The 15,574-nt window shown below is 56.5% G+C and overlaps 3 protein-coding genes across 3 annotated transcripts; 2 read left to right on the plus strand and 1 right to left on the minus strand.

Moving 5' to 3' along the window:
- Nucleotides 1-1,109: 1,109 nt before the first annotated feature.
- TGME49_217730 (hypothetical protein) lies at nucleotides 1,110-9,743 on the minus strand. Its single transcript, XM_018779787.1, has 8 exons — nucleotides 7,120-9,743; nucleotides 5,830-6,692; nucleotides 4,892-5,384; nucleotides 4,241-4,449; nucleotides 3,123-3,853; nucleotides 2,670-2,753; nucleotides 2,092-2,149; nucleotides 1,110-1,559 (listed from the first exon to the last, which is right to left on the minus strand). Exons 1-8 carry the CDS (start codon nucleotides 8,604-8,606, stop codon nucleotides 1,426-1,428), a joined length of 4,059 nt encoding a protein of 1,352 aa, XP_018634870.1. The 5' UTR covers nucleotides 8,607-9,743; the 3' UTR covers nucleotides 1,110-1,425.
- Nucleotides 9,744-10,454: 711 nt separating this feature from the next.
- On the plus strand, nucleotides 10,455-14,187 carry TGME49_217740 (3-ketoacyl-(acyl-carrier-protein) reductase; the record flags this gene model as incomplete). Its single annotated transcript, XM_002371300.1, has 5 exons — nucleotides 10,455-10,952; nucleotides 11,436-11,713; nucleotides 12,439-12,643; nucleotides 13,390-13,440; nucleotides 14,089-14,187. The coding sequence occupies 5 exons, from the start codon at nucleotides 10,455-10,457 to the stop codon at nucleotides 14,185-14,187; spliced, it is 1,131 nt and encodes a 376-aa protein (XP_002371341.1).
- A 242-nt stretch (nucleotides 14,188-14,429) lies between these two features.
- TGME49_217750 (hypothetical protein) lies at nucleotides 14,430-15,094 on the plus strand. The gene has a single exon (XM_002371301.2). The coding sequence runs from the start codon at nucleotides 14,576-14,578 to the stop codon at nucleotides 15,044-15,046; it is 471 nt and encodes a 156-aa protein (XP_002371342.1). The 5' UTR covers nucleotides 14,430-14,575; the 3' UTR covers nucleotides 15,047-15,094.
- The last annotated feature ends 480 nt before the right edge of the window (nucleotides 15,095-15,574 follow it).

Below are 15,574 nucleotides of genomic sequence, written 5' to 3' on the forward strand. Positions count from 1 at the left end.
ACTAAACAGGCACTTCGTTTGTGCGAGCAGTCAGACGTGTCACACACGGATTCGTCACCGCTTGAATAGACGAGGCGAGACATCACAAGAGAAGAAACGTTTTAGCTGGACACTGTTCGCAGCTATTCGAAACAGATAACTGTCTGAGAAACAGAACATGGATTGGCGTTGAAGAAGCACTGCTGCACAAAAACGGGATCCAAACGCAAGAAACGTCGTGACGAACGGCAGGCGCGCCTTCCAATTCTACTGGTTTGAGGTAGGGCTCTGCAGAAGGGGATCGTTTAGATGCTAGCGCGACTGCGAGTGACAGAGCGTTTTGCTACTGAATTGCCACCGATCTGCTGCCTACTCCGAAAGTCACCTCCTACATATATATATATATATATATTATATAGAAGTATCAAGAACATACCGGCGAGCACCCATTTCTAGGGAATATAACACGAGGTGCGTTTAGAATTTGTGGCGGGGAGCGCCGACGAGATGCCGGGAGGAGGCTACACAATTGAATGTGATAACAGGACGTTGGCCAGGACATCCTGAACTGCTGAACAGCCTAGCAGCATCAGCTCCTACTGTACGGAAGCTAGTGTGTTTTCAAGATAGCAAACAACGTGATGCACCATCTGAGGCAAATATTAGATAACATTTTTCCGGGCTAGGAGTCCCGCACGGTACCGACGTAAAACACATAGCGGGTGTCCTAAGTAAAGGTGATGGACACACGGTTGCCCGCTGTCGTCATCGATGTTTACGCTGAATACTATTCTGTATATTTTTATGCGACCCAAAACGGCCGCTGCCCGCTGCAGTAAGCTGAACACCGCAGTTGCTCTATACTAGTCAAAAAGAATTTCTTGCCACGTAACCACCGACATGCGTGAATACTGACACAGATTACCGCATACTCCAACGAAAACTGCAGAGGAGCCTACCCTTGTCCCTTGTGGTAGACTATCGACTACGTAGTGCCCTTCTTTAAACAGAAAGGCTTCGCCGCGTTGCACACGCCTTTGTCAGTTTCCATTTTGTTCGATAAGTCCATATCTACAAACTGCCGTGCCAGTAAATGTTTGTGTGTCCGCATTTGCACACATGGTAAAACGGTACTGACAGAGGCTTTAAAAGCGTTCGTCTGTTACATGGAAAACATTCCCGACTTTATAAGAAGTGCCTCCATCCCTGAAAAGAAACAACGAATGAGGATATACATGAACACTGGATACTTCCTGGGCAACACCTCGGTGGTCTTCTCCACTGTCAGAAAGAAATCAGAAAAGGAGCCGACTAAGGCGGGCGTCCTGTTCGGGGCAACGCGACTGCCCACTACCGAAGAAAGAGCTAACCAAGCATTTCACATTGGTTGTGAATCCTTCACATCTGCCGTAGTAATTGTCTCTCTTGGACTGTCTCTGAGGACCCCTAATACAGGGAGGGACAAAGTTCGACTGACTCATCTGCCTTCTTAAATATGTCACGCCTGCTCGCCTCAGATTGGCAGCATTGAGGAGTCCAAATCCAAACACTGCCGTTGTCGCTGGCAGCAACTATCATATCTGCGCAGAAGGCGGACACATGCAGCAAGAGAAAACTGACAACGGATGAACAGGAAAGCCTGCGCTGTAAAAAAGAGCACGGGGAGGCCTACACAAACGCCGCTACACCCATGTACATAATAAGTAAACGGGAACACCGGACAAAACAAATCTGTTGTAGATACACGTATCTGGGTATGCAAACCCACAGAGCTAGAAACCGGCGTATATGTATAATGCCAACATGGAAGGTATGCCACTGGGTTTCACGTTGTTGCACGTCCACGATTCATGTCTTTTCTGTTGAAGTGCAGATCTCCAATATCGCAATTATAAAGTAAACTACGTTGGAACACACACAAGCGGCGTCAAAAAAGCCTTTGTGGACCTCGTGTATCCGCCTGCTTGCATGTTTGACCAGTTGCGTATCGAGACAAATGGCAACTGTACATTCGTCGACGTTTCCCGTAGAGCTCCACCCAGTGGCGTGCCGCACGTACTGAAAATGCTTTGCACATCCTACGCTGCGAGGAACACAGAATCTGAGCCTCACCATAGAAAGGCACAAAATGAACGAACGAAAAATCCGCGTCAGGGGGGTTTTCGAACTCCTGAAAGAAGCAGGTTTCACAGGAAGGAAGGTGACACGAACGAGGCTCGTTCCCCGTTCTTACCAGGTACAGACTGGCCAGCCAATGAACATGCACAGCCATTTGACATATCTACACGCCTCCAATTTGGTGGGGGACGAGTGACTAGCACATGACGGAGAGAAACGCCGGAACCACGACGACGATGGGGAGGGTGACTGCGATCGCGTGTATTTTACTCATTGGTCTGAACATAATGTCTGGACATTTGTATACGCCCCTGTGTCCTCTTATGCAAAGTTGCGCACACCACCGAAACTCAGTCATTTCCGCTCCGAGACAAACGGAAATTGCACCCTTGAAGGACGCCTTAAGAGGAACTGTCACGCTATACGGGTCGCGAACGAAGGAAGGTCATCGCAGGATTCCTCGCGTTCAGGACCTCCGTGACGGCGTCAACTTGGCGGTATGTTCTCGTAGCCGTCGATAGAGAAATCGTGCATTAACAGACAGTTGACGGCTCCGATCTTCCACCACTTACGATATAACGGGTGCGGGGATCGCAACGGTTGCGCTGGCAGAATTCATCCACGGCGAAAATCCCGAAGCCCCTACGATTGATGGCCTGAACGTACACCCAGTCAAGGCCTTCCGAAGCAGTCAACATGACCAACACCGAATACAAGTGGGGGGGGGGGGTCAGAAAACCACATGCAGATACATGCATCTGCTTGTTGCATGTAGAGTTCCTGGGGAGGTTTGTAGTATGTGTGCGCGGTACCTGTTTAGCTACAGGCTTTTGAGTGCATCCACCTCTGTGCAGAGGAGACACCCAAAGGGTGGTGGGTGATGGTGCATGTGGAAGAGGATTTGCCAGCAAAGGAAGGATCCGCGCCACGAGTCCTTGGTCTCTCCACTTGTCTGCAGATGCACGGGTGTGCCTCGACGTTTGTGACTGCTGTGTGTACTCTCTTTTCCTCTAGCAAAGACGTACCGCGAAGACTCGGCTGCAGGTCGGATGCCAAGTAGCCCTGCAGTCTGGAGGGTAGGCGCTGGAGTCATCATCCACTCCTGAGCAGAGGCGGACCGGGTCGCCGTCCTCGAAATCAGCTTTCCACTCGTCCTTCGCGCCCTGCGTCGCTTCGCGAAACAATGCCCTGCAGTTCTCCAAAACGGTCCGGGAGGTCCCCAGACAAGCCTCGGCTGCACTCGAAGTGCAGGGCACTCGATGAGGCTGAACACCAGGTCGTTGCAGGCGAGCCTTCGTGTCGAGCCGACGCGTCTGCTCCGAACCTGGAAGCGACACCGGAAGTGGAGGGTCATTGGCGTCGTTTGCTTCCTTGGAGGGGGTCGTCCAAGGCCACAACCCAGCAAGAGACATCCAAAAGAGAGGTTGAGTGGAGGGCTGTCTGGCCCGTAGGAGCGACGCATCCGTCTCTTCGTCGGCAGAAGAAGAGAGATTCCTGGACAGGCGACTGGGATACGACGCCGAGTGCGCATCATCTGCTGTCTCCAACTGCCAGCTTCCATCGCTTTCGCCGCCAGGCCATGAACGCCTTCCGAACGGCGTCGTGTCGCCCACAGACCCCCCAGAGGCAGAGGCGGCAGGCGACAACGCAGAGGCAGACGAGGAAGCGGCGCTCCGCCTGCAACAGTTGCCTGCGTCTGGGGACTCGGGGAGAAATTTTTCCGCTTGGGGCAGCAGGCGCATGTAGGGCGGGGACGCTGGCCCAGAGAGGCACACACAAAAGGAAAACCAGAACTTTAGGACAGTTCACCCTTTCGAACCTTTGATATCGCACATGGACACACACCGAGCGCTCACACGTAGAGGAGCGCTCTGGTGGACTTGACCAGACTTGACCAGACATGACCAGACATCCAGGCAGTCTAGGGATGCACCGGGCGACCGAGGATGGGAGCCGCCGAAGTAACAAGAAAAGAAGTGCCATGAACAGGGTCAGAGAGAGAGGCTACGGCTGCGGCGAGGTTTCCCCTTGGCCACCTAAGGGCGAGACGGATCCGCGCTAAGGGCATTTTTTTCACAAAAGGCCCTCTGTCAGGGGATGTAGAGGCCATGGAAAGATGAGACGAAACTTGATGCGTGCGTACCCATGTTGTAATTATGGTTTGGCGCCGTGAGGTTGTAGCAGATGTCACTGACACGCAGGAGCTGATCGCCAGCACTCCACAGATTCTCCACGAAGTACGCGAAGTTCTCCGGCCCGCTGCACAAGACGCGGCGACCGTCCACGGAAAAGGAGCACTGGAACTCGAGGCGGGGATTGAGGGTGAGGAGCGGATCGACATCGCTGAATCCCCTAAAAAAACACCGAAGGGCAGGAACAAAAGAAGAATACAAACAATTAGCAGCGGCCCCAGCATGCGCCGCAGAGAGGAAAAATCTGAAGCGAGACAAAGACAGCTCGGGCTTCCCAGGCGCCTTCCGCTCAATCCACTCTCGAGAGCAACGCGGAGAGACAGGCGTCGGAGTTCGAGCTCCACGCCTTGCTTGCCTGCGACAGCACCGTTGCCCAGTGGCACAAAAAAAATATTGTAGGAACCGCGACACCCGGAACTCCAGGAATCGACGTTCCCTCCGAATGCAGACAGGCACGCGCACCCTGTCTACGAGCGACGCACACATCGACGCGGTTACGCCGACAAGACGAAACGACAGCCTCTCCCGCGCAAGGGCAATGTCGAGACGTTCATCCATGGCATTGCCCGCGCCTTGCCAGGGCCTCGCCGGGGACATCCTACCTGCGCATGTCCCATACGACGAGCATGCCTTCCTTGTGAGACGCAGCAACGACGTGAGGGTTGTCTGGGTGGACAGATAAGCTCTTGACTTCGCCTGGAAACCTCGCTGACGCCGTCCAGTTATAAAAGAGAGCGCAGGCTTCACGCGGGCGCCTAGGCCGCGGCGCCGCGAGTTCGGCTACGATCTCAGGCGCGTAGGAAGGGACCTGCCGCAGAAACGCGTCCGTGACATGTCCAGCCACAGATCGCCGGGAGAAGCCTTCCGCCACTGCAGAGTTCGCAGGAACGACCGTGCACTCTCTAGGGAGAGGAACGACGCGCTGCACCTCGGAGGGGGGATCGACGCCCGGAAGGAAGGGAACGAGAAAGGCTTGCCGCGCGAGAGAGTGGAGTCGCGGGCGTTCTCGACAATCCCAGAACAACATCTCGCCGCGGTCGTCGCCCACGTACACCAGAGGCGAGGGAGACTGAAACGAAGCGAGCGAAACTCCAACTGCATGCATGCAGAGACAGAAAAAACGCGATGCTCCCCACCGCCGGGGACAGAAGGACACACCTACACATCCAGCTTCGCGCAACACCCACCAGGAACGAACGCGCCCGCTACAGTTACATATTTATATATATATATTTATATATATTTATAAATATTTATATATATTTATATACATATATTTATATATATATATATTTATATGCATATGTATGAATATAGAGATGCGCCTTTATATAGACGCCTTTTCGTGAATGCTTACATACATTGTATACAGATACATGAAAAAATCGATAAAAGACATATTTGTATGTTTAGGGAGAAGGAGATGTACGCGGATATGCGAATAAGCGAGAGATCCTGTGCACTACGTCAATACGCAGAACATGTATGCATATAGGCATTTTCAAATGCCAACTGGCGTTTCAGCCGTTACGTCTCTCACCTGCGAGGGCAGTCAGAGGGGCGTTATGTTGCACAGATGTGAGGTTCGGAACTTCTTTCGTCCAGTCACTGATTCGGCAGACGCCAGAAAGCGACGTTGAGGCGACGAAGAGAGACGAGAGCGCCGGCAAGTCCTCGCGCCACCTGTCGCAGACTTCGCTGGGGCTCGCAGGAGCCGCATGCGGAGACTCGCAGGCAGCACCGTGGTACAGCGAAGAGACATCGACGCGAGGGTCGAGGAACCGAACACCCGTGACGAGGTTCGTGTGCACCCACATCGTCGACATCTGCGGAACTGAGCGAACTTTCTCGCGTCCACATACGCACTCCCGCGGCGAATCGAACGTCGCATGCTGTCGATGTGCCTTGGGGCAACTCGGGCAGGCTCTCGCGTCTTCGCTGTCGGCTTCGCCTGCGACGGCGTCATCGGCCCCCGACTCTCCTCCTGAAGCACGGCCGCGCTTCGAGGCCTCGGTTTTTTGCCTGTCTCTCGCATCTCGCCTGTACCTCGCGTCGCGCCTATCACGAGTGCGGATCCCTTCAGATCGGAGCGACGGCAGAAGCTCGAGAAGAAACAACCTGCCGGTGTTGGTCCCTAGGCAGAGTCGAGGCGCACACTCCACTTCCCCCACCGGAGGAGACAGGCTGGCACCCCACACGTCGACTGCGGAGATCGTAGAGGAGACAGGGTCGAATCGAGAGCTCCGCCCCGGCGCCGCGTCTCCCCCAGCCTCTCGCGCTGCGAACTCTGCGATCACGTCGCGAAGGCGAAAAGCGAAACTGGGGCCGAATGTACTGTAGTGCTGAAGCAGCGCTCGACTGTGGCATGCGTCGCGAACCACTCGCCACTTGCGGGTCATCCACCTGCAAAGCGGAACGCAGCTGGACAGAATGCGTCGAAAGAGTATCTGGCTACCCCCAGTGCAATCCCGAGAAGCGACAGACGCGGTCTTGCGTGATGAATGCACATTCGCGAGTGTCTCTCTCCGATGACTCCGGGTCACGAGCGCTGATCGCCTGAGACTCTGGAGCAGAAAACGCCGAAGCAATTGCGCACACAAACGCTAGACGCACACCGAAAGACAACAGCAAACAGTCAGCTTTACCCTCTTCGGTGTGTCACCTCCTTACAGGCCCCGCCTGCATCGTCCTTCTGCCCGACATCCGCACCCTCTCTCGCTCTCTCTCTCGCTCTTTCTGGCTAACTGGGGAGACGCTTCTTGGGCTCTCAGGGCGGGTCGCAGCCTCCCTCCTGTCTGGTGATAAGTTCTCGACAGATCACTCGACTTACCTACGAGCTCGCCGGGAGAGCTGCACCAGCCGCATGCCTCGTCGACATGCGGCGCCGGCGATTTGGCCCACTCGCGAAGCACCCGAAACGCAGGAAGGCGACAAGAGAGCTGGGTGCGAGATCCGCTTCTCTGAAGCGACTTTGTGGTTTTCCCTCGAAGTTCTGGAGCCTCGCCAGCGTCGGCTCTCGTCCCCCGACGACGAGGACTCCAGAGCTTCGTAATAGTGACACTCCTTGAGGACATGCACTCGACCGTGCGTCGTCTCTGTCGAAAGAAGGTCCCGCGATCTCTTCTCCCTTCTCGCGACGTCTTCTGCATGCTCTCCGTCTTCGCGCCACTCGCCCGCTTCGTCTCTGCTGCAGTCTTCAGGGGAGCGTGTGCCTGGACTCCTCGCTTGTGCTCGCTGCGCGTCGCGTCCGAGTTTTCCTTGGTCAGGTCTCCGGCTTTGACGTCTGGGAGTTCGCACGGAGGCGGAGCCTCTCCTCCGTCCCCATGCGTCTCCACGACCTCGACGAGCCGCCGACAGGCGCGGAGAGTCGTCGCCTCCTGGTCCTAGGTCCGTCCAAGGCCTCACGCCTTCCTTCGCATTTCCCACTCCGGCGGTGATGCATGCTGCCTGCGCCAGCGAAAACCGCTGAAATACGGAGGCTGCCGCACAGGTACGCAGCGATCTCGCTTTCTTTCTGCGCTCCCCTTGCTCTCCTCGTGGGACGGTCTCGTTTCTTCGGAGACAGTTGCGGCCCCGCACACGGCTCCTGCCCGCCTCTGCCAGTCTCTCGTCCGCGACGTCTGAGGCTTCACCGGCTTCGCCGTGGCGCCCAGCTGCGTTTCGGCTGCCGGCGGCCGCGCGCGGCGCTGTCTCCTGAGTCGTCAGTCCCCTCCCCGACTTCTTCCGCGTGAGCTGAGAACTCGAGGCAGACGAGAGAGAACGCACCTGACAGCGCTGGGGGGACGGAGAAGAGCGGCGCCGCCCAGACAGAGACGCAAGCGCATGTGAAGGAATGAGACCACAAGAGACAGCAGGATGAGAGACAGCAGGATGAGAGACAGCAGGATGAGAGGGTGGAGAGGCAGAGAAGGTATGCTGGGAAGCGAGACGAGAAGACCGGCGGCGGGTGAGTTCATTCGGCGGCACTCCAACCGCGCAACTGCATGCGACAGATGTCGCGCCGAATCGTGTGCTCTGGCGCAGTCTGCCTCTTCGTGGGTTGTCGCCGTCAGAGGCTCCAGCGCCGCGTCCAGCTTCATAGTCTTCGAGGAAGAGCGAATGAAGTGGACAGACTCGGTTTCTGTTGCTGTACGGATTTTGAGTCTTGCGTGGAGCCCCAGCGCCGAGACGCCGCGCCGGCGTGGAGGGGGAACGACGAGGAGACGACGAAGGGGAGGTAGAGGAAAAGACAGAAGAAGAAGAGAAGGATGACGACGCAGAGGAAGATGGAGAGGAGGAAGGAGAGGAAGAAGGATGCCGGCGTCTCTGACGGGTCATTGTGGGGAGAGAAGGCCATCGAGGACGAGGGACGACACGGCAGCTGGAGAGGCTCAGGAAGAAGAGGACGCAGAAAAAAAAACAAGACCTCGTTTTGCCTGCAAGGCAAGAAGAAGCGAGAGGCGAAGAACACACAGAAAAAAGCGGCGCGACGGTAGGTCGCTCGCGGGGCCTTGGAGAGGAAAGCGCAGAAGCCAGGAGCACAGAGTCGAAGATTTGAGGACAAGGAAGAGGGTGAAGGAGAGACCGCGCGAGTGAGAGAACGCAGTGTCACGAAAGGGAACTGCGCTAGAAGAAAGGGAAGAGCAAAGAAAAACCGACGAGGAGTTGGCAGGAACAGCGGATAAAGGGGGCGAAACGACGACTGGTCGACAACGCAGCTTTCCTCCTCTGAGAGGAAGTCTCGGCTCTCGACTTCTTTCTTTCGTACACATATGCGTATCGAGAGTCCTCCTTTTTCCAGCAGCGAAGCCTGTGACGAAACCACCCCCGCGTGGAGGAGCCGTTTCAGCAGAAAAAGCGACTTCGACTTCTCGACGACTTCCGGTTGTGTGTCGCTTCTTCGTCTCCCTTTTGGATTTTCTGTGTCGCGGTTTCCCGAGCATTTCTCCTTGTCGATTTATCCGTCGCAGCTCCTCTCTCCTCTCGCGTTCGGCTCCACCTGATGCCTCTCCGGTTCTCCTTCAAACCGTCCCCCGCTTTCTCCCCTGGCTGGGTGGCTTGTTTGCCTTCTCAGTCGAGTTCGTCTCCATCGCACAGAGGCCTCGAGAGGCGCCTCGCGCGAGTCTCTCAGAACTCGGCGAGGAAACTGGAGAAAATGCCGGTTTGGGTGGGTGGAACGCAGGGAGTGCTCCATTCGCGGAGAGCAGAGAAAACAGGAGGAAAACCTCCCTTTCCTTCCTCAAAAAATAAGGCGCAAGCGACAAGCAAACGATCCGCGCGGGAGTTCCACGCTTCTGCAGACTGCAGGGACCGCGTCTAGACGCTTTTCACACATTTTTAGGGAGCTGGGAAACCTCAGCACATTGACGCATTTCCTTTGGCGGTTTTCTCTCCTGTTTCTCGTTGCGTTGTTGCGTAGCTTTTCCCCCCTTTCCATGAGCGAAGCCGACGTCCGATCGGATCTGCCTCTCTCTCTCTGACGAGAAGGCGTTTTCTCGCGTTTATCTCCTTCCCCTTCACGCTAGCTTCCTCTGCTCGCGCTCTTTGCTCTCTCGGCTGCTCTTTTCCGGGCGTCTTGTCTCCTGGCGCCCGGGGGGTAGTCGAGACGCGAACGCGTCCGGCCTGCAGGCCGGGGATTCTATCGCAGAGTCCCCTTGAAACGTTTCGGAAAACGTCAGGGTACGGTTGCCATATCCTGAAAGGAAAACCTGTCGCAGCGAGGAACGCGAAAAGCGCGGAAGAGTCTCCGTTCCTCCGCGACAGAGTGCCCGAAAAATTGTCTCCCGTTCTGTCTCCTGTCTCGAGAAGACTCGCGGGCCGCGCATGTGTGCGCAGCCTCCCCAGCGCGTCAGCCAGAGACAGAGACACAGTCCTTCGCCTCCCGACCTCCTTTCCTCTTTCCTCACGGCGGTGTCTTCAGTTTGTTCATGCGAAACCAATCCGACTCCCCGTTGTTTTTTCCGCTTTTTCGAAACGCAAGTCTGCTGTCGCGCCCCGGAGACAAAGAGCCACCCGTCGGGCCAGATTTCTCTGCACACAGCAAAAGTCGCCGCGCCTGCCTCTCTGCCGTGCGGCGCAGGGCTCTCCGGTGTCTTCCCCTTCTTCGTCTGCGCGTTGTTTTTCCTGCACACTCTGCCTCGCGAGACCTTCTCGCTTCCCTGAACTCGTCCAAACTCCCAAGCCGCAATGGAGACACCTGTCTCCGTCCAGACGGCCCGAAGGCCCTCTTCCTCCCGCTCCCTGAACCTGCTCACCCTCGCCCTGTCGCTCTTCTTCGCACCAACTGTCTCCGCGCGCTTGGTTGCGTCTACAGCGCCTGCGTCTTCTTTCTCTGGCGCTTCAGGCTTCCTCTCACCCGTCCCTCTCGGCTTCTCCGCGGCGGCGCCTCTCCGCGGAGCCTCCTCCCGGCCCATCCAAGCTCACGGTGACGGCTCCGCCCACTCCGCGAACGCCCTTCCTTCTTCTTCTCCTTCTTCTTTCCTTCGAGGCCAGGCCTCTGATGCGCGGCCGCTCTCGACGACGAGCTGCTCGGCGTACAAACTCACTTTCGGGGGACCTGAAACGGGAGAGAAGGACGGGCGGGTGGCTCTAGTCACCGGTGCAAGTCGCGGCATCGGCAAGGCGATTGCAGACGCTCTCGCAGAAGGCGGAGTATCCCATCTCATCTGCGTCGCCAGACAACAAGTGAGTCTGAGGCGGAGCCAGGCCTTTTCGTCTGTCGTGAACTCCAGACAGTTCACTCCCCTTTCAAGAGCGCCAAGCCGAAGCGCGGCACCACCGGGAGGGCGCTGTCGACCGGTGCTACGCGGTCCTCAGGGAAACGCCTCTCTCTCTCTTACGAGATGTACACACATAGGTGGCTGAACATCTCTAGCCTTCTTTGTCTCGCTTACTCGCCTTCTTCTTTGACCTGTTCTCTCTTCTTCTCTTTCTCTCTCTTGGTCTCTCTCTCTTTGGCTCTGCGTCGGTGTCGCGCATGCTGTCTCCGTAGCTTCTCTCTTCACCTCCCCTCTTCGTTTCTGTTCCTCGCCTAGGGCTCGCGGAAGCGTTCCACGGCTCGTGAGCGGAGTTGCAGCAGGGTACGAACTTCGAATGCTGCGCGCTACAGCAGCCTCGTTCCGCTTGCTCATCCACTCCTTGCGCGGGGCTTCTCTGTTTGCGCGTCAGGCAGCCTGCGACGAGGCGGCGGCGGATCTGCGGAGGCGCGGCTTCTCAGCGAGCGGCCATGCAGTCGATGTAGGCGACGGACCGGCCGTCGCCGCTCTCTGCGAAGAGTTACTCCAGCAGTATCCTCACATCGATATTCTGGTGAACAACGCAGGCATCACGCGCGACAATCTCTTCATTCGGATGAATGAGCAAGAGTGGAACGACGTCATCAACACCAACCTGAACTCGGCGTTCTACTTCTCGTCGCACATCATCAAACGCATGGTCAAAAACCGGTAAACCGCTCAACTCAAGTGCAGGCCAACGAAGGCCCCAAGGGTCGTTGTGGACTCGAAACGCTCCCCTCGCGTTCAGACCTCCCCTCGAAGTCTCGGCCTCTGTTCACCGACCTCGACGTTTTGTCGCCGTCCTCCGGCCCTCCGTCGCACATGGCATGCATCGTTCTTCACCTGCGTCTCCCTGGATAATTACCAATCTGTCTGTGCCTCCCTGGATTTGCGTATCTCCTTACTGGTCGCCTATCGATGTGTGGCTCTCTCTCGTACCGTCAATAAGATTATCTACAAACGAATGCGTCGGCGTCCGAGTGGACGTGCATATTCGGATCTACATGAGTCCGTGGTTTCTGTAGCTTTTCATCGAGTGTAAAGACACCCGTACTCGTCCCCCGCTTCGCAGTTCAGCCGCTGCGTTGCTGGACTGTGTTTTATGTGCCCTGAGATAATCCTCCCTAAGGGAACTTTCGAGGCTCCCGACCTTCTCATGCGGCGATTCATGCCCAAGAGACAGCTGTGGGGGTCTCAGCGCGACTTCACAGAGACTCTGCTCGCTCCTCTTCGCTTCACAAGCCTCGCGGTGTGTGGAGCTGCACTCACCCTCTTCGCACCTCGCTGCGCTTCGCTGGCTTGGGGAACGCCTGCTGTTCCCCTCTTCTCCTCCTTTCGTCTCGCGTCAACAGCACTGGATGTCGCCGTTGGCGCCTGTCTCCTCTGCCCCTCAGGTTCGGCCGCATCATCAACATTTCGTCGGTCATCGGCGTCGGCGGCAACCCAGGCCAGGCGAACTACGCAGCGTCGAAGGCAGGAATGATAGGCCTCACGCGAACTCTCGGCAAGGAGTACGCGAACCGGAACATCACCGTTAATGCCATTGCGCCGGGCTTCATTCGATCTGCGATGACCGACAAAATGCCTGAAGAAGCGAAGGTGAGTGAGGCTTGATGTCGCAAAAACGCCTTGGTGGAGCCATCGAGCAGACGCAGACGACCTCCAGGAAGCGCCCGCGGTGCCGCAGCCTGTGGGGGGGGGGGGTGTCTGTACACAGCCAGCCTTGCGGGCTACGCGCAGAAGCGAGAGAAGCGCCTTTTTTTGGCAAACGCGAATCGGTCGAATGGTGCGCGGTTTTTACAAGCGTTTTAGACGAAACCGGAGGTCTGTGGGCCTCTGTGTTTTCGTTTACAGTAATGTAGGATACCCCAAAGTCTTTTTTTCTGCCCGACGTGATCTGCCGGCAGTGGTTGCTGCAGTCCTGGAGTGTGACTGGTGACCTTCGTAGCTTCGGCGTTGCTTCTAGGCATGCGGCAGACATCTGCTTAGACCTGCGACTGCGTCACACACCGGCCCGCCGCACTGCGATACGGTTCTATCGTTTTTTTCTTTCCTCTCGCCGATCGATTGCGGCGCTCCCTGGTCGCCTGCGAAAGTGACTTCAGAGAACTGCGTCAACTGCACGGTGTGCGGCAGAACTGGACCGGCATGACGGTTATAGAATTAACCTCCCATTGTTGGACTCCATCCTTTAGCGTGAGGTGTGGGCTCGGTCGCTGGACGGTCGAGCCTCTTTCTGATGCCTATGGCCGGAAGAGCCGCTTCGGCAGCAAGGCTCTGCACCTCCCGATGCGGCAACGAAAAAACGTTCTGCTCTGCGCTTTCTCTCCCGTTCGTTTTCGCAGAAACATGCGATGGCGCAGATTCCAGCAAACCGCCTTGGAGAACCGAAAGACGTGAGCAGAGCTGTTTCGCATTCCACGTCAGGGGGGCTTCTTACCCTGTTTTTCGCTCATGCACAGATTCGCGCTGTCTCGAGGCTGGTCGTCAACGTCGCTTCCGAGAACGCAGCGGATCTCGCTCCATGCGCGGGTCGAACTCGTACACTGAAAGTTCCTCGTTTGTTTTCTCGTCGTTGCTAGTTCGCGATAAGGCGCTCTCGCGCCGTCGCGCCTCCCCACCTGACCTACACAGCGTCCACGGCGTCTCGCTGCAAGCTACCTCAGCGTCGGTCTTCTCGCCAGCGTTTTGTGTGCGTAGCTGTTTTTTTCGCGCGGGCTTGCATGCAGAAAGCCTCTCACGCCTTTGCCCGTTCACGTTTCCATTCGCGTCGTTCGCGTTCGACGATGCGCTGCATGCGCGGACAGCGGGCATGCAGTGCCTTTCCAAGTCAGCGACTGGTTCGAACATGCCTCGCCCAGCTGGGGCGTCCTCTGTGCAAGTCCGATGCATGTCAGGCCTCTCTGCTGTAGAGGTCGTCATGAGGTGGAACCTGCTCTTGAGCTTCGATGGAAAGACGCACTGTGCATGCAGATACCTCTACTGATCGCTCAGGCGGCCGCGCCATGCGTTCCTTCATGCACGTTCGTTTGTGCTCCCTGCAGGTCGCTGCCCTCGCCGCGTTCCTCGCCTCAGACCAAGCAGGATACATCACCGGGAAAGTCATTCCGGTGGACGGAGGCATGTTGTTTGGAGGCAACTGAATTCGTTGGACGTGTGTGACGAGGCAGATCGCTTCCGAACTTCTGCTGTCTGCTACGATGGAATGGACGGATCTCGGTAGTCCAACTTGTAGGATCCACTCCTCAGAAAAAGGCGCTCCACCACACCTGTGAAACCCCCGCGCAGCGCGAGAGACCGCGAAAGACGCGTCTGGAGAGGACGTACGTGGAGGAGGCGATGGACGAGACGAAGAAGCCTGAGATCTGCGAAAGCTCTCAGGGCCGACAAGGAGAGGAGGGAGAGGTGGAGCAAGAAGCCGAGAACGTGCAGACCAAGGCACACCGAATTCTGAGGGTGAACTGCGGCAAACGACCAGGAGCGTTTGCCGAGGAAAGACGCACAGTCCGGCGCTCTCTAGGCACCACCGCCATGCTCGAGATATTGCAGGGGAGAGGGCGGATTCCGGGGAGAAGCGAGAATGGTCGAAAGAGACGCCATAGTGTGTGCCGTCGGTCTCCGGCTGTCTTCACATGCTTGCCGTTGTGCGTCCCTGCTGAGGCCTCGCGCCCCAGCGTCTCTGTCGATACGCCGAGCCCGATGGGTCTTGTCCCCGTTTCTTCCGCCCCACTGAGGAGACGAGGCGAGCTCCGAGCGGCGTGTATAGTTCCTGAAAGCCGACAAAGAACCGTGTGTACAGCGCCATCTTATCGCCGAAAAAAACATGTCAACGCGTGCAAAAGCCTTTCGAGGGATCCCGCTCCAAGCCCCGGCCTTCCCGTAGTGTGCTACCGTCGCTTCCGGTTGCTCAATCTCTGCAGACAGCAGACAGCCAGTTGTACCACTCTGTGGGGAAGTATACCCGACTCAGCTATGTATGGTAAGATTGAGCGTGGACTATGATGTCCAGCAAGCCGCTTGGACAAAAAATGTGAGTGTCAGATTGCCAGCGAATCTAAAAAGCCTTGCTTGGCCGTCAGCGCGGGAGGTATCTCCAGAACCTTAGCCACAGCTCAGGATCTCACAAGCGACCTCCAGCGTCATGTCGATGTCTCGCTGACTCGGACGAAGACGTCCGCGGTGAGCTTGCACTTTGAACAGTGATTGTGTTGACACAATTGCGGCACCGGCTAAACATCCCTTTTCTTTGAAACAGACTTCGCTTCTTGCCTTCTGTATGGCCTCAAAGTACCACAAGGAGATACAGCAACGTGAAGTTCGCAGCAGTCTCCTTATATTAAAGTATCTGTGCACTTCCGTCTAGCTCGACTTCAGTAGACCTAAATGCGAACTTGCGATCATTATATACATACATATATATATATATATATATATATATACATTTGAACAACCTTGCTTTGGGGCTTGACGAGATGTCGCTACACGCCAGTGGATGGTTGCTTTACGAGAAGGCGGGACAGCCGCGGGGCG

The sequence above is a fragment of the Toxoplasma gondii genome, chromosome XII (genome assembly GCF_000006565.2).
Source record: "Toxoplasma gondii ME49 chromosome XII, whole genome shotgun sequence".
NCBI lineage: Eukaryota > Apicomplexa > Conoidasida > Eucoccidiorida > Sarcocystidae > Toxoplasma > Toxoplasma gondii.